The sequence below is a fragment of the Vitis riparia genome, chromosome 12, assembly GCF_004353265.1.
Source record: "Vitis riparia cultivar Riparia Gloire de Montpellier isolate 1030 chromosome 12, EGFV_Vit.rip_1.0, whole genome shotgun sequence".
Classification (NCBI taxonomy): Eukaryota; Viridiplantae; Streptophyta; class Magnoliopsida; order Vitales; family Vitaceae; genus Vitis; species Vitis riparia.
The window spans coordinates 6,581,810-6,598,385 of NC_048442.1; the positions used below are offsets into that span (position 1 = coordinate 6,581,810).

The 16,576-nt window shown below is 32.1% G+C and overlaps 2 protein-coding genes across 3 annotated transcripts in view; one reads left to right on the forward strand and one right to left on the reverse strand.

Moving 5' to 3' along the window:
• LOC117926644 overlaps nt 1-5,327 on the reverse strand; it is a 37,240-nt gene extending 31,913 nt beyond the window's left edge. The window contains 6 exon segments of the mRNA XM_034845828.1: nt 86-251; nt 2,010-2,167; nt 2,777-2,884; nt 3,396-3,543; nt 3,718-3,946; nt 4,954-5,327. Coding sequence (XP_034701719.1) covers nt 86-251; nt 2,010-2,167; nt 2,777-2,884; nt 3,396-3,543; nt 3,718-3,946; nt 4,954-5,125 — 981 coding nt within the window. The 5' untranslated portion in view covers nt 5,126-5,327.
• Nucleotides 5,328-5,865: 538 nt separating this feature from the next.
• On the forward strand, nt 5,866-12,984 carry LOC117927269 (probable plastid-lipid-associated protein 4, chloroplastic). 2 transcript variants are annotated; one of them, XM_034846725.1, is made up of 6 exons: nt 5,866-6,234; nt 7,109-7,222; nt 7,501-7,596; nt 10,274-10,348; nt 10,986-11,053; nt 12,676-12,972. In XM_034846725.1, exons 1-6 carry the CDS (start codon nt 5,923-5,925, stop codon nt 12,746-12,748), a joined length of 738 nt encoding a protein of 245 aa, XP_034702616.1. In that variant the 5' UTR covers nt 5,866-5,922; the 3' UTR covers nt 12,749-12,972. The 2 variants fall into 2 exon arrangements, with proteins under 2 accessions (XP_034702616.1, XP_034702617.1); XM_034846726.1 differs by lacking the exon at nt 10,274-10,348 and having other exon boundaries at nt 12,676-12,984.
• Nucleotides 12,985-16,576: the final 3,592 nt, after the last annotated feature.

Consider the following 16,576-nt stretch of genomic DNA (forward strand, 5'->3'; position numbering starts at 1 on the left):
TTTAAAAAAACACAACACTCCATTGAATGCCTTTGATGAGGTAACTTTACATTAATTCACTTCACAAGCTAGAATGAATAAATACCTCAAAATAGAGTGCTTTATTGGTCAAAATAAGTTTTCCTGGCCATGCAACATTGTTCTCCCACTTTATGACCGGGCGCTTCCTGCTAGAACCAATACATATGATCCGCTCCCTGGAAAGCTGGGGGGATTCTTGAATCTCATATGATTTGCGTCCTTCGTGCACTCTACATCCAAAAACAAAAGGAGAGAGGGAGAGGGAGAGGGAGAGAGAGAGAGAGAGAGAGAAACACCGGTAGAAGATAAGAATAAACTCTGAAAGATTAACCTACATATGTAACTGACAAACCACGGAAATGGGTTGCATGCAACAAGACATAACCATAACATGACAGATTATAATCGTTTAAGCTTGGAAAATATCAACTAAGAGAAAAATAGCACCACCATGTGACTCTAATTCAAAAGATTTCTTAAAATATTGATTGAAAACAGCCAGTTGAAAAAACTAGTGCAATAATAATTTTGAAATATATTACTGAAACATTTGCACAGCCCATGGCAAATCTTCAATTGCATGCCTCATTATAGACATATCCTACTTATTGCTTTACTTCAGAATTAATATCAATATTGCCCCTAATATTAAAGAAATTAATACTATAAGATACACATAAATTAACAGAGCCTCGTCCCAGATTCCCAATTACTTGATGTTGACTTCACGAATCCTATTTGCAATTCGCTTAATCTAGGGTCATATCTTCAATTAAGTCATAAACCATTATGCTCTTTTCTCACAACCTCAACCTACAGTTTTTTTCTGGACGTACTCTCATCCTTACAGCAGATTTAATTTGAACAAAAAACACTCTTTACCAGTGTCTTGTCATTTGTCTTCATTGCACATAAACAAACAAGTCTAGCCAACCTCTCATTTGTCCTCAAGCAGTCCTACCTCTTACTTCTCACAAGTACAATAATTCCTTATTTTACTCTTTCTTGATTTCCCAAATTGTCCCAACATTTTCATGTCAATTATTCTATCATTTTATGGAAATTTTGTTTGTTAACTCTCAAAAATTAAAGAACATGCCTGTGCAACTAACACACTCCCAATAAGTGGAATTGGTTTGTAAATTTTATTTTTTTTATTTATTTTTTTTTTTTTTGATAGGTAAATTTTTGCCCCATTGGACTTTGAACCAGGAACCTCCCACAAACCCTCCCCATCCCTTTAATACTTGAAACAGGCCTCAAGGGCAAGTTTGTAAATTCTAATATTATTAAAAGGTTCCTATAAATTATGGGGATTGCACTCCTAAATATTATTTTATGGGAATTGTGCTCCTAAATATTATTTATATTATAAATTCTCATCCTATAACCAGTTTTGAAAGAAAAATATACATCAAATACAACCCAAAAACTCCCCCATCAATGCTGTAGGAGATTAAGATTACTTTTGTCCACGTGTCCTGGTGGCAGTTACACTGAAATTACCATGAAACTATATGATCCAAGTCCAGAAAAAATCTTCCATCACAGTTAAGCTGTAAAATTGTCCACTAATGATCCAGTGTCGGAACTTGTAAGGTTGCCTTATGGGTTAGACCCTGGTAAGATCAACAAATAAAGTGAAAAGATAGAGACCAGTTTTCCTCATTTCTCAACACACACACATACACACAATAATAATAATAACAATTAAATTAATAAGCAAATAAATAATAAATTGTAAAGCCTCACTTGAAATCTAATGTCAACAAGCTTCTTTAATGATTTTATTACCATTAGAAATGAACAAATTCAACATTAACAGTTCATAGATCTTAAAAGAATTTGAAACTTTACAAATTGTAAAGGTTTCTTCAGATGATGATCATAAATGCAGCATATTGCAATAAGGTAATTAATTACCTTATATGAGAATAACAAGAGGTCATAACAATATACAGGATTATAAAGGGAATCATGACACTCACTTGAGAAGTTCATTAACATATGTACACCACAAGCTTAAAGATATGCCCCGTTCATCACCAGCAAGAGCCTTGAATAGATTATGTGCAGTTGGCCGATCGGCAACACCAGAAACAGCAGGAGCAATACGAACAAAAGCCTCTTCTCCTACAAGCTTCCTCTTTAAGGCCAACAAGCAAATAATCTATTTTAATTCATAACTCTAGAAATATTATTATAGAATGTTGAAAGATAAATGTTTCCAACCAGTACACCCAAGCAATAGAATTAGACTTCACAAAACCTTTGCAAAACTTTTCAACAAACTTGTTTTGCTGCACCAACAATTTTCCATCCCCTCAAGCTCATTGAATCTTTATTCCAAAGATGTTATTTGCAATTCATAGATCATTCTTTTCAAATACCTTGCTCAACCAAGCCTTTTAGCTCAAAATTTTCAAACTTACTCTTTGCAGCAATCAAACATATGGAAAGCACAATGTAAAACAGATGCAAAAACTATCATGAAGGATTTTGAAATAAAGACAATGATAACATACACAGCATGTGTACCAAACACAGTTAAAAGAAATAGTTTCTGGAGAATAAAATGATGATCTTGGAAACCTGTTCATGAATTTTTAGGAGTTGAGAACTAAAGAAGCACAAAACCAGTGATCCAACAATCTAATCTCTAGACACTAGAAGTTACAAGTTGCTTTAGAGGGTGGAATATCAGGAAGAGGAAAGAAAAGAAAAAAACAGAAAAGAAAAAAAAAATGGAATTCACCTGAAAGGAAGCTTTCTCTAAACCAATAGCATTTGAATCATTTGCTTCATGGTAAGGATTCTCCCACGCGAGCATTGTAATGAAAATCAGTCTCTGGAATGCAGGTTCCTGTGAGCACCAAATTTATCCCAAAAAAAAAAAAAAAACCAACTGGCCAATCAGATAATTTAGTAAGTCCTACAGGTCTCACAAAAGATTATGATAAATCAATGAAAAAAAATAACCTAGAGATAAATATGTAAGTCCCTAAGGTTATAGTTTTCAAAGCACTTGTATACAAACAGAAATAACTGTAGAATATAATCATATACACATAGTATATACATACATATCTAAATCATCAGAACTTATGCTTAAGATAAATGTATAGTCCACATAGTATCTTTATAAAATCAGATCACACAAGCTACAACAGATAATGTCATGTCTTTCCTATAATACCTTAACTAAAAGAAGGGAAAAAATAAAAAATAAAACTCCACCTACTTTAACCATAATTAGAAGAAAACATGAGTAAGGAAAGTGAAGCTGCAAACTCTTGGAAGACCAGAGAAAATAGAAAGGAAAACCAGATGAAAGAAAGAAATGAATGCAATATGCTTATACTTAATCTACAAACCTTGAGGCAAGGATGAATATCAGAACTATCTCTTGACAAGAACCTAAAGCAGCAATATTCCACCAAATTACGGGCATCATTATAGACAGTTTCAGGAACAAGTGCCCTAAATATTTTCTGCATTTTTTTCCCAGTCAATCCGTTCATCCTGCATATCTTAATTTCAAAAAGTCAAATGACAATCCCTTAATTAGTCTGATAGGTTGACATAGTATGCTGTCACAAGTAAAAAAGTAAAGCACAAAATAGCATCGTTTATCAACAGATAGTAATCTAAGAAACTTAAAAAACACAAATAAATAAAAATGCCAAGTATTGTCACCTGCTGAATTGCTCAATAGAAACAATAGCAGCCAATGAAAGGTCGCCACTGGGTGTGCTGCTCTGAATAGTTTGTTCTGCCACGAATACATCATCCATATCTCGAGTGTCAGACACATTTGCAGGGTCAGGCTTTCTACCATGACCAGTTCTTACCAATGGAGAAGTCACTTCATTCAAAAAGCTTTGAGTCTTCACTAGCCACATATTCAATTGTTCTTGCACAGCATCTGTTGAGAACATAAGGATTTGAAAATCCAAAACTAGAAGCAACATTAATGCAGTAACTGCATACCATCTCCCATGAAATCTCTAGCATCTTAGGACTCATACTAAGTTACAAGACAAACTAATCCTTAAACTTCAATCTCAATCTCCATCTCCTAGAATACAACTTTACATCTAACCCGGATAGACAGCTAAAGTTTTACAAAACTATAGGTTCTTAATGCAGTAACTACCAGGAAGACAAACCATTAGCATTCACAAATATGTTTATGATTTAATATGTTCAATATGAAATCCTAATTCTAATAAATTAAATTGTAATAGCAAGCACACACAAGAAAAACCAAATCTACGTGATTTGGCTAGATTGCATACGGACTTTGGAAGGGAGGAAAATCAAATCCACTATTAACAATAAGAAAAAGTACAGAAACTCTCAGCAGCCTCTCAACTCTCAACGTTTAACTCCACAACGATCATCAAATAAGCCTACCTGCCAACTACAATATATCCACCCACAGAAAAAGGAAAAGAGAATCATCTTGGGGACAGCAAATATTGGGTCTTTTCGATTGGTACCTCACCTGGGTCTATTGGCCCTCTGGCCTCTAGAGAAACTCTCTTACCTTGGTCCTTGAAGTCCAATAATGAGTGTATGTTACATGGAGCCTAATGTTACTGATTAGCATATTGAATCACAGAGGTTCCAAAAACCCCCAGGACAATCGTATAATGCCTACAATTCTGAATTATTTTTAAGTTTATTGATCAAAGCTCTTTAGTTGGGTTAAACCCTTATATGCTCTGGACTACTGTTTTTATGATAAAAATACATTCAATTCATTTCTGCATATGGACTTTACACTAATTACTGAAAATCAGAATGACCCAGAAGTTGAATCCAACCCAATACTCGGCCTTTATAGATACAAGAATGAAAATTGAAATAGAAACACAAAAGAAAAGACGTTTATAATTCACATGGAAAAAAAAAAATACAAGGACTCACTGGTATCAATGTCGCTTAATCTCCACCTATCACCCAGAGACTGGACAACGAGCTTGAACCGGAGCTTGGGTCTTGCAGAGAATCCCACCTTGCAGAAATCCCGATGAGGGAAGAGAGGAAACAGCCCGGTTTTTGATGGGTTTAGATGGGTGATTGAGAATTTTGAATGCATCTTTTTTTCTGAGTCTTTTACAATTTTTTTTCCTCTTGCTTCTCAAATTAAATCTTGGCCTCGATTCATGAGTGATGTATGGAGAGAAAGGAAGAGTTGAGAAGCAAGGAGGCGTGTGGAACAGGGCTATTCACTGGTTTATGCGCACATGAGACATGTGCTTTTCCTCTGTAGATTTGCTCCTCCAATCAGGCACTCTAGACTTTTCTAACTTTCCAAACACTATTAATAAAAAAAATTTAAGTAGAAAATTAAATAGACTGATGTATGTCAAAAAGGACAAATAAGAAATAATTATTTTATTTGGTGTATTCCAAAAGGAATGTTCTCGAAATATTTTAATTAGAAAAATAAATTTTAAATATGAATAAATAAGAATATGGTATGAAAGAATGAGGCATATATATTCAATAAATAAATAAATAAATGAGTGGGATTTGACCAATTCTTAATAATAAAAAAATATCATAGTATAATTTTAATTTAAGACCAAGAAATAAAGTTAAAATTGTGAATTATTTCAAAAAAATTAATAATAAAAGTGAATCTAAAAATACTAATTTAATTTGGGAATTAATTTATTTTAATCACATTGAGTTTTGAAATCCTTTGATAGTAAGATGATAAGAAACAAATGCTCTAATTAATCCTGTCCACCCAAACTATTTCTATTTTTATTTTTTGATTTTTAATAAAATGTGAAATGACACTAAAAAAGACATGAAACTGGAAGATGAGGAGGTGCCTTATTGCAGTGACCAAACCAAAGGCTACACCCACTTAGACCCACAAGCTCTATGGCCTTATCTCTGCATTCTCCATCTTCACTTCTCACTCCCATTCAACCCTCCAACCCCTCATCCCTAACACTCCTCAATTGTCAGTATTCTCCACTCACCAAGCCCACTAACCACATCACCTACAATGATGCAGCAGTCCTCTCAAATCCTTCACCTTCCAAGAAATGGAGAGTTGGGGTCTCTTTTTTTCCTGCTTTTTTGAAAAAAGGAAAAGATGCTAAAGCTCTCAAGGAAGAGCTTCTTGATGCCATTGCCCCACTTGATAGAGGTGCTGATGCCACTCTTGAGGATCAACAAAGGGTTGATCAGGTTGGGATTTCTTCTCTTTTCTTTTCTTTTCTTTTTTTAATCTTTTATTTAGTGTTTGGTTAATGTTTTGCAAGTAATTCTGTTGATTTTGGGTGTGAAGTTCAGAGGCAGGAAAATTCTTATATTTGATTTTGGTGTTTGCACTTTAAACTGTTTGTTGATTTTAAGGGCTAAAAGCAATGCTCTTGCTTTGATGTCCAAGGAGAGAAATTGAAGCAATATAAGGAGGCCCAAATTTACTTGTTTCACTTTACAAAAGGGCTATTTCGTAGGAGAAGATAATATTCATTCTTCACTCATATTGAAGATTGACCCAAAACTCTTGTGTTTGAGACATAGGGAAATTACACTTTCCAGTCTGCCAGTTTTTGAAGTTTCATTCCCCTAGCCAGATGAATTTGTCAGATGGCTTTTTGATCTAATTATTCCCATTTAAAATATAATATAAAATTAAGAAGTATGGGTATTACCTAAAAGGGAGTCCTGAGAACAATTTTGATTCTAGACAGATGGACAGGGCAATTGACCTTTTTGGGCTATTTATTAATGATATCCTTGATTCTCAGAGAAACTTTCCATGTTTTCCCTGTGTTCCCCTTCTCTTTCTATATCCCATGGTGAGAGTGTGATACATCTCCTACTCAAAGTAACAATGTTTAAAGCCTTTGCTGTTAGAATGTTGAAGTCTAGGAAATCCCATTTTGAATAGGTTCAGATTGTTACTACAGCCCACACCTGGCATTGCTTTTCTTGGACATTGCAGAACTGATTGTATTATGTCATGCTAATTTAAAACCAGATGGATAAATATAGTTATTATTGTTAATTAACACTGTTATTTTTTTCCTTTCCTTGAATTTTTTTATAAAATTAGATTGCCAGTGAGCTTGAAGCAGTCAATTCAATAAAGGAGCCACTGAAATCTGATTTATTGAATGGAAAATGGGAGCTTATATACACGACTTCACAATCGATTTTACAAACCCAGGTACAGTATGGTCCTATTCTTTAGTTATACTTACATGGGTATTTCATATTCATTCTCAGACATTTGACATCTTTTAAGATATTTGCTAACTTAGAATCTTGATTAGAAAAGTTAACTTTAAAGCAATGAATTGCAGAACACACTCCACAGGTTCTAGGATCTATTTCTATTGATTACAATGCATGAATAAATGATTCAAAAAATAAAGTTTTACTGGACTATTTTGCTTTTTCCTTTCTTAAATAACTTCTAATTACCCACAGATAACATTGTGACAGAGACCCAAATTCTTAAGGTCAATTGCAAACTACCAAGCAATCAATGTGGATATTCTAAGGGCTCAGAACATGGAATCTTTTCCATTCTTCAACCAGGTAATATTTGAGTAGTTCCCGCATTTGCTTAATCTCTGGTTGACATTCACTTGGGTTTTTATTCTTATTTTATATATTTATTTATTTGTTTTTTGTAGAAGTGTTGAGAATAATGTTTTGGCCTAGTTAGTCACCTTGCAATGGAATTTTTCATATTTCTATTCTCTTTGGCCCAAACGCCCTCCCATTTTTTGTATTGATAGGGCATAAAGTGTGGACAAGTTTTACATGCTCCCTGAAGAAAAAAAAGTAAGAATTAGACATATAAAGAATAGGAGTCTAACCATAAGTAGATGTGAAGCTGACTCCATCCACAAGTTTGATGATTGACTAAAATGGTCCAAGATCCACTACTATGGTAATCAATCCATCACCTGCTTCCTTATTATTGGGGAGTGGTTTTCTTGAAGTAGAGGTCCTTGTTGACTCATGACTGTCATGCACTCAGCCAAATTGTCTATTAACCTCTATAACTTCAGCTATAACCTTCAACTCATCATTGGCCTTTAGTCGATGATCTTACCCTGTCTGAAACCTGCAGTTAGAAGCGACTTCTCTAAGTCTCTTCAACACAAGCCAGTGTCCTTTCTTCTTTATCTGGATCCTATGTTGTTCCATTTAAGTTCTCTCACTTCTTTTTTGGTTTTGTAATTAGGCTTTTATCCTTCCTAGGTCTCTTCAGTTTTTGAAACTTGCATACTTTTGTATTACATGAGATATGATTCACACAGGACATCTCATTGAAACTCAATTACTGGGCTGGAGTCTGGACATCTTCAAAACCCTGGTTGACTTGGCCTTGCCCCCGTATCTTACTATCTTACACTATTTAAATACCAGGGAGGCTTAAACTCGAGATCTGTAGATCTGTAGTACATGAGATATGATTCACACAGGACACCTCTAATGTGATTTCTAATTAAGCTTTCTTCTTTGAAACAATAATCATTTTGCTTATGTGAATCATACCTCATATTGATGAACTAGTAATTAAGACACTAAAGGAAAGGAAATCCTTAACTAGGTCTGAAATTTTCCGCAAGGGTTGGTAATTGGTGGACAGGATTAGCAGTGACTTAAGGCAAGAAGAAGAGCAAGGTAGCTGTCAATGCACTACCCCATGAGTAATCCTTGCTTCAGCGAAAACACCCAAATAAATCTAAATCTGTTATGGAATCCACTTCAAAACAATGAAGAATAATTGTACCTATGATACAAATAGCATTAGTTGTTTAGAAAAATATTGTAATAAAAGCTTAAATCATTTTTATTTTCTAAGAAAAAATTAATACACTAGCATGCTGTTGTTTATTTTGGTCCAAGGTAATTTTATTAGAATTTTGGATGTTATATTATACCATCAAATTAACTACTTATCAAAAAAAAAAATTATACCATCAAATTAACATTTCCCCAATGACTTTTTGCCAACATTCTCTGCAGCAGTTACTTTACAAACTCGCCACATGATTTTAAAGTACACAGTTCCTTGACAGAAGCTGAAGGTCTACCTACCTTTAAACCAGTTAAATGCATGATACATGATGTGCTGAATGGGTATATAAGAGAGAGAGAGAGAGATCAAATCAGGTTTAAAGAATATCATTTCATGACCTGATGATCTGGTAAAATAAATTAATGACCATATCATGTGTTGAACTATATTAAAAGAGAACAAAAATCATTATTCAACCACAAAGATGGTCTTCAATGGTCATTAAGTGATACGATTTTAAAAATGTAATAAATTCAATTCATTGCATTATGTAATTATTAGTGATTCAGTAACAATAATCAAGTTTTAATAATGTAATTACATAATTGCATTTTGAGTGTAATTGACAACAATTACAGGATGTAAGTATATTACATAGTGAATTTAACTGAAATATAAATTTTATGATGTCTTAAAACACCCTTTTTTTTTTTCTTTTTTTTTTGTATCCCTCTGCAAAAAATTACTTTAAAATCAAGCAAATAGAAATTATTTCCCAGATGTAGAGCTATTATTCAAGATGTTATTAAGCATGCATTCAGATGTGCAGCAAGTCTTGTTGACTGCACCATACTTGTAGTCATTGTAAAGTAATATTCTTTAAATTGTTTTAGGCCTTATGTCACATGTTTCTAATTCTAATACATGGAAATGATAAGAGCATGATGTGCTTAACCAGTTTAAACTTTTAAGGTCCTTCTATTCACTGACGAAGCAATGTATTTTAGAGTTGTTTGGAGGGTTACTTTCCTGAGCGCTACCATCAAATTTTCTAAATTAAGGATGTCAGGAAGGAATTCATCTTAGGATTCAGGATGTCGAAAAGAATGCATCTTATGAAGTATCGAGTCATAGATGTATTTGAAAAGTTTCCCATTAGAGCCATCAAATGCATTTAAGCAGTGTGCAAGTTGGCCCCTGTGAGTGGAAATGGACTGTATCTTTGTGGTTTTTTAAGCACCTGAAAATTTTAATTTTTGGGTTCTCACCCTCTCTTTTGTTGGTTTTTTTTTTTCCTGCCATTGAAGCATGTCATAGATACTAAGAGTCATTTTAGTAGGTAAACATATGGCTAGCTAATGATCAATTAGTTTTCTGTTTGTGAATATCGTTTCTATTCTTCAAAACTGATGTTTTATTGCACGAATATTGGCCTGTCAAGTTCACATCAACATTCTGTAGGTGACAGCAGATTTAACGCCTCTAACTGCAAAAAAGGTGGCTGTAAAATTTGATTCTTTCAAAATTCTTGGGCTGGTAAGTGTTCTCGTTGCTTTTAATTGTTTCATGTGCAACATATTAATGTTTATTTATTGCATTTTGTACGGAGTAACATTGAAACCTAACTGCTTCTTTGAAAGTTGTGGGCATAAGCAGAGAATTTTAGGAGTTCAGATATCAAAAATGGTAGGGTGCAGGCCGCAAATTCCATAAGTTTTTTTTACCCCTCAGTAGTCAACTAACAATAATAGAAAAAATGACAAATTCCTTCAACACATTCTCAGGCAACCTTGTTGGGAACTAGGGGCATATAGGCCTATAAGAATAATGTGGCACTTAAAGACACTAATTTTTTTATTTTTTTTTTAATCTTTAGCTTAATTGATGAGCTAATTTTAAATTCATAATTTGTATACTTATCTGTACTTGTGCTAACCATATCCAACTCTCGTGACAGTATTATTTTTATACACATTCTGAAGCATGCCATCCAGTTTTTCATTCAGTTCTTTACTAGTCCAAAGATAAAAAGTACATGAAGCCTCTTCTTTCTTCAAAATACGTTCTAATAATATCTACATTAAACGATGCATAACATATCTGCACATATTGCTTATGAATTCTCATCAAATAATTTGCTTAACATACATAGTGATGTCTTTGTGGTGTATAGATACCTATTAAGGCACCTGGTAGAGCTCGTGGTGAGTTGGAAATTACGTACTTGGATGAGGAGTTAAGGTGAGTTGAATACAGTTTACAACTTATATAAACTTGAAAGTTTTCCAATAGTTCTACTCAGCTCTCTTTCAAATTCTCCCCTTGGCCCGTTGCTTTTACTTTCTAAAGTCAAGATACGGAAAAAAATAAATAAATTACTACATCAATTTCTAGTAGTGAGGAAAAGGAATCTTAGAGATGCATCTTGAGAATTTATGTTAAAGGTTTTTTATCCCTAAATGAAAAGCTGTTAAAGAGGTCAAAATATTTATTGATGTTTTTGTTATTTGTGGTCATAATCATTGCAATTCTACCCAAAAAAACAACATGATCACTATCTCAAAAACATTGACTGCCTGAAAACAGTATATGAACAGCCGTGTATGGCAACCTCACACCAAACTCTAGACTATGAAAACTGAGGCAATATATGAAGCGCAAAAGACACTCGTTACTGAGTTTTCACCAGGAAATACAACAAATGATTTGTAACTTCATAGTTTGTCTACTACTAAAAAAAGTTCCTTGATCTTCATTGCCCCTGTTTGTCACAGCTATAACTTCTATGAAAGTCCTTTTCAGAGGGATCCATGCATAGAAAAGCTTATTAGGAAAAGATCTGTTGGTGTTTGCTTACTGTTGTTTAGGACTTTTAACCTGGATAATCTTAAGTTATAAAAATAAATAAATGGGCAATGTTATCGTTTTACAAAATTTATGAAATTTTTGATTTGTATATATATATATATATATATTTCTAAACAAATACTAGCTTTCCCTTGGGCCAAAAGTTATTGCCTTGTAACTTCTATTCAAAGATTTTAAGTTCTGATGTCTTTAATCCAAATAACTTAAAATACAATCACGGACAAGATAAAAGAGCTTTCACTGTCAAAATGCTATTTTAACAATCAGCATTTTTTGTCAGAAGTTTTGTCTTATGTTTGAGATTGTAATATAGAGGAATTAACCTTCATATCATAAATAGTTGCACTGGGCTGGTTGTCCCACAAGTTGAAAAGAATATCATTCGCATGCGTCAAGATTACCAGGTCTCTGGAGGAGGCCTGGCTTGGTTGTACTGTTACTTGACTAGGAATATAAGGGGACAGTCTATAAATTTATGAAACCAACTCTTGGCATATTTCGGTCATTGCATTAAATGAAGCAGGAACAGATTCAAGTACCTCCTTTCATGAATATCCTGAACATGGTTGGCTGTATGAAGCTGCATGTTTCTTGCACCTTGTATTAATTCGATGGTTTCAATTGGTTTTTGAACTGCATTTGGGATTTTGCCCAATATGCAAGTATCAATAATTGTTTTGTTTAGAGGAAGTAATCAACTGCAGTGTGATCCCATCAGATCCTTTGTTCAGCTCTTTTGCCTACTTCCCTTCCTAGACTAGAGAGCTTATTTTTTCTTGGTTAAGGGTTTCAATAACAACCCAGGGTTAACCCAGTCTAGAACATCTTGTTATTTCTTTTTCACCAATGACTTTTGTTTGCCAATAATGGATTCTTACTGCATGGTGGAATTATAAAGTATTTGCTAATTTTTCATTTCGACGTTCTATATCTATTATCTACCATTACTCCATTTAGAAACAGAAATTTACAAAAGGGCTGTTTCTCCAATGCAGAGTATCAAGAGGCGACAAAGGAAACTTGTTCATCTTGAAAATGATCGACCCATCCTACCGGGTTCCTGTATAATGATGCTTGAATCACACTGTAGAAGTATGATACCTGAATCCCAAGCTTCCTTTGTTGTGGGAATCTTCCTGAGACACTCCTTTTAATTTGTATAACAAGCCAATTTTGGTCAGATAGAAACTGATTTTGGAAAGAGTTAAATGCATATGTGCTGCATACTTCTATTTTTTTTATGTATTTATATAAGAACATGATCCATATTGATCAACACTGTCTATCACAAATTGTTTGTATCAGCAGTAGGGTTTGCTGCTTTATAAATGATCTTTTAAACAAGAGATTAAGGTTATATTTGGTTCCCGAAAAATTTGAGGGAAAATGCAGGGAAGAATAGAAGCATATTATTCTTCAAAACTACACCAAACTAGTTTAATCAAACTACAAAGAAGAAAAAAAGGACAAAAATTGGAGCCCTTAACAATGCATTAATGGGAAACTCAACCGAGGAGGCCTCTTTTAATTTTGTCCCATGCAAATTCCACGTGCTATCTACGTGGACATCCAGTTGGGTTGCTAGCATGGTGCTGCTGTGGCAATATATGTTGATTTGGTTCTCTCATTTCAACTTCATTAAGGACAAAATGGGAAATCAATGTAATTGTTGTGTTGAAGCTCGTAGAGATGCTTGATAGTGATTTTAGAAAATATTTTTGAAAAAAAATTAGTGTTTGATAAAATATAACATTTTTAAATCTGAAAAAATCATTTGTATTATTAAAAAAAAATACTTGTAATGTTTTTTGAAGAAATATTTAATTAAAAATACTCAAGTTTTTTTTTAAAATTTTTAATTTGGATTGTTAATCAGATTCCTTGTAACTTGGATCACCATAAGTTCTTAATTTTCAAAATTGGATTTATTTACATAATTTTTGCTTCCTTATTTTTTTAATATTATAAAGTGAAGGATACTAAATAAGGAAATAATAAAAAAAAAAAAGTCAAATATATAAATATTCTTTCCTTCGGCACCATACCTTTTTTTCTTTATTTTTCTTCTTAACAAACCTAACACAAAATCTTCTTTTTCCAATCTTCCATGCCAATGAAAAAAAAATATATTTAAAGAGTATGGTCATTTAATTAAGGGGTAATTTTGTCCATAAAAATTATCATGTAAGTGGATGTGAAGAGGATTAGATGAATGTATATATGATTTCTCTTGAATTTTTTCATGAAATGAGAGCATTAAAAGAGTGCCAACCAAAAAATTGTAGCACCTCATCCCACTAAGAAGCAATCTATTTTCGAAAAAATTACACAAACACTCCCTAAGCTATCTGATAATTATACTTTAGTCCATCAAGTTTCTGAAATCAAAGTGACCTATTGATGCTATAATCAAAGTGTACCGATATCTACCCTTTTACTGAGGTTGACCAACCTTGACCGTTGGTTAATTGATGATATCATTATTAATGAATAATATATATATATATATATATATATATATATATATATTTATATACCTTCTAAAGATTATTTTATTTATCTTAAAATATCTTACCTCGTTATCTAATTAATTTTAACTTTTTAAATATAAAAACATAATTAATTCTTATTAAATTATTTCATATTTATTTTCTTACTAATTGAATTCAGGTAGAGAGAGGAATATTCGATCAAAACCCTTAGTCCGATCGGAAGATAGTATATATTTCATCAGGATAAGATTTCATAGATGAAAGACAAATCAAACAAGAAAGACAGAAAAAAGGGTCGATCTCTCGAGTGATATTGATTTTTTTTTTTTTGGGTGAATATGACTATCTTCATTTTTGTTGGTAGGCATACGAGTAAGGGGTAGTAGACAAAGCTATATGAATTGAATGGTACTCCTAATTATCTTCAATTTATTATTAATTAATATATAATAAAAATTCTAAAAATACCCTTAATCCTAATTTAATGGTCCTTTCCTTGCTATTGTGATATATGAAACTTATTTATTCTTGTCATCATGAAAGCATATTATTTGCTGCTTAGGTTCATTATTTATTGGGAAGCACTCTCCTAGACCCAATAAAATTCTCTATTAAAGAAGTGGAGAAAGAGAGATCCTAAAAAGATTTATACTAAGCAAATGGAGGGGATCCAAAAAAAAAAAGAATGACACAAATCAATATACCAAAAGATATAACAAAAATTAGATTATAAGAACATAAAATTATTAATAAGAGAATTATATAAATTGATTTAAATTTTTTATTATCATTTTCAAATATTATAACACACTTTTAAGAAATTTCAAAATAATTTATTTACATTAAAAAAAACTTTAAATCAATTATTTCAATTTATTTATTTACAAAAACAAAATATCAACTTATTTACAACAAAAGATTTGATTTACATTTATTCACATTCAATTTTATTTTCAAGAAGGTTATTCTTACTTATTATTATTATTAAAAGAAATTATTGAATACAATTTCATATTTTATTTGCAAGAAAAAAAATTATCCAACTTTGTTGAAAAAAAATGATTTTCATAATTTCATTCACAAAAGTATTCAAATTTGATTTTTATTATAACAAAAAAGAATTTTATAATTTTGTTTAGAGAAAGAATTTAGCTTTCATAAAAAACAAATTCACAATTTTATCTACAAAAATGAATTTTGTTCAACTTTTATTAAAAACAGAATTTTAAAAAAAGGGCATTGCAATTTTATATATATATTTAAAAAAAAAAAAAAAGGGCATTGCAATTTAATTTTCATTTTAAAAAATGATTTTTACAACTTTCCAAAAGAGACTTTGACAAACTTATTTACAAAAATATTTCAATCCCCCTTTTAACTGTTATTTAATTTTATTAAAGAGAAGATTTATTGAAAAATATTCTTACCTTTGTGTTTTGTTTTTTAAAAAATGATTAATTTTAAGATTTTTCATTTTTACTTAAAAAATATTTTATAATTTTCCCAAGACAATGATTTTACAGTTTTCTTCTTGAAAAAGGTTTTATATTTTTATTTAAAATAACATTTTTACACTTTTACTTATGAAAAAGACTTTTGCAGTTTTATTTAGAAAATAGTTTTATTTTTTAAAAAAAATGTTTTACAATTTAAAAAAAAAAAAAAGAATTTATAGTTTTACTTAAAAAAAAGAAAAAAGATTTTACTCTTTTATTAAAAGAAGAATGACTTTATTTTATTAATAAGAAAAATGATTGAAAGTACATAATATCTATACTATATATAACGAAGATAATTATGAATGATTTACCTTTCAGGTGGAAGGCTACCATGACATGGTATCCTCAGTCATTCGTTGACAAGGATGGACATGAGACCAGACTCTACCGATGGCTACCATGGTAGGACTTATCGGTTTTACACAGGGGAAGTCGTCTACACATTTGGAGGTGGGCTAAGCTGCTCAAAGTTCAAGTATCACCTTATTCGAGCACCTAGATCAATCTCTATCCCCACAGAGGAGGGCCACATTGTCAAAATGCAAGTTCGTGATCATTGTGCAAAAACGTCATCAAAATGTGGCTTTCGATATCCATATGAGGGTCGAGAATGCGTTGAACCATAAGTGGAAGTCACACGGCTCTCTTGTTTTTTTCTCCCCCATCGGAGTACAACTCACCCCAGAACACCCACTACAAAAAAATAGGTTTTTAATGACAAATCTTTAGTCACGGCCAGAGTAAAATTGTGACTATATGTGTTAATCAAGGGTGGTGAAAAAAAAAAACATGTTTAGTCACGGAGATTTTATGAACCGTCACCAAAAGGATTGATGAGAGGGTATTTTAGTGATGGATTTATTTGAATTCGTGACTATTTGTAAATTTAGGGAGGGAAATTTTGG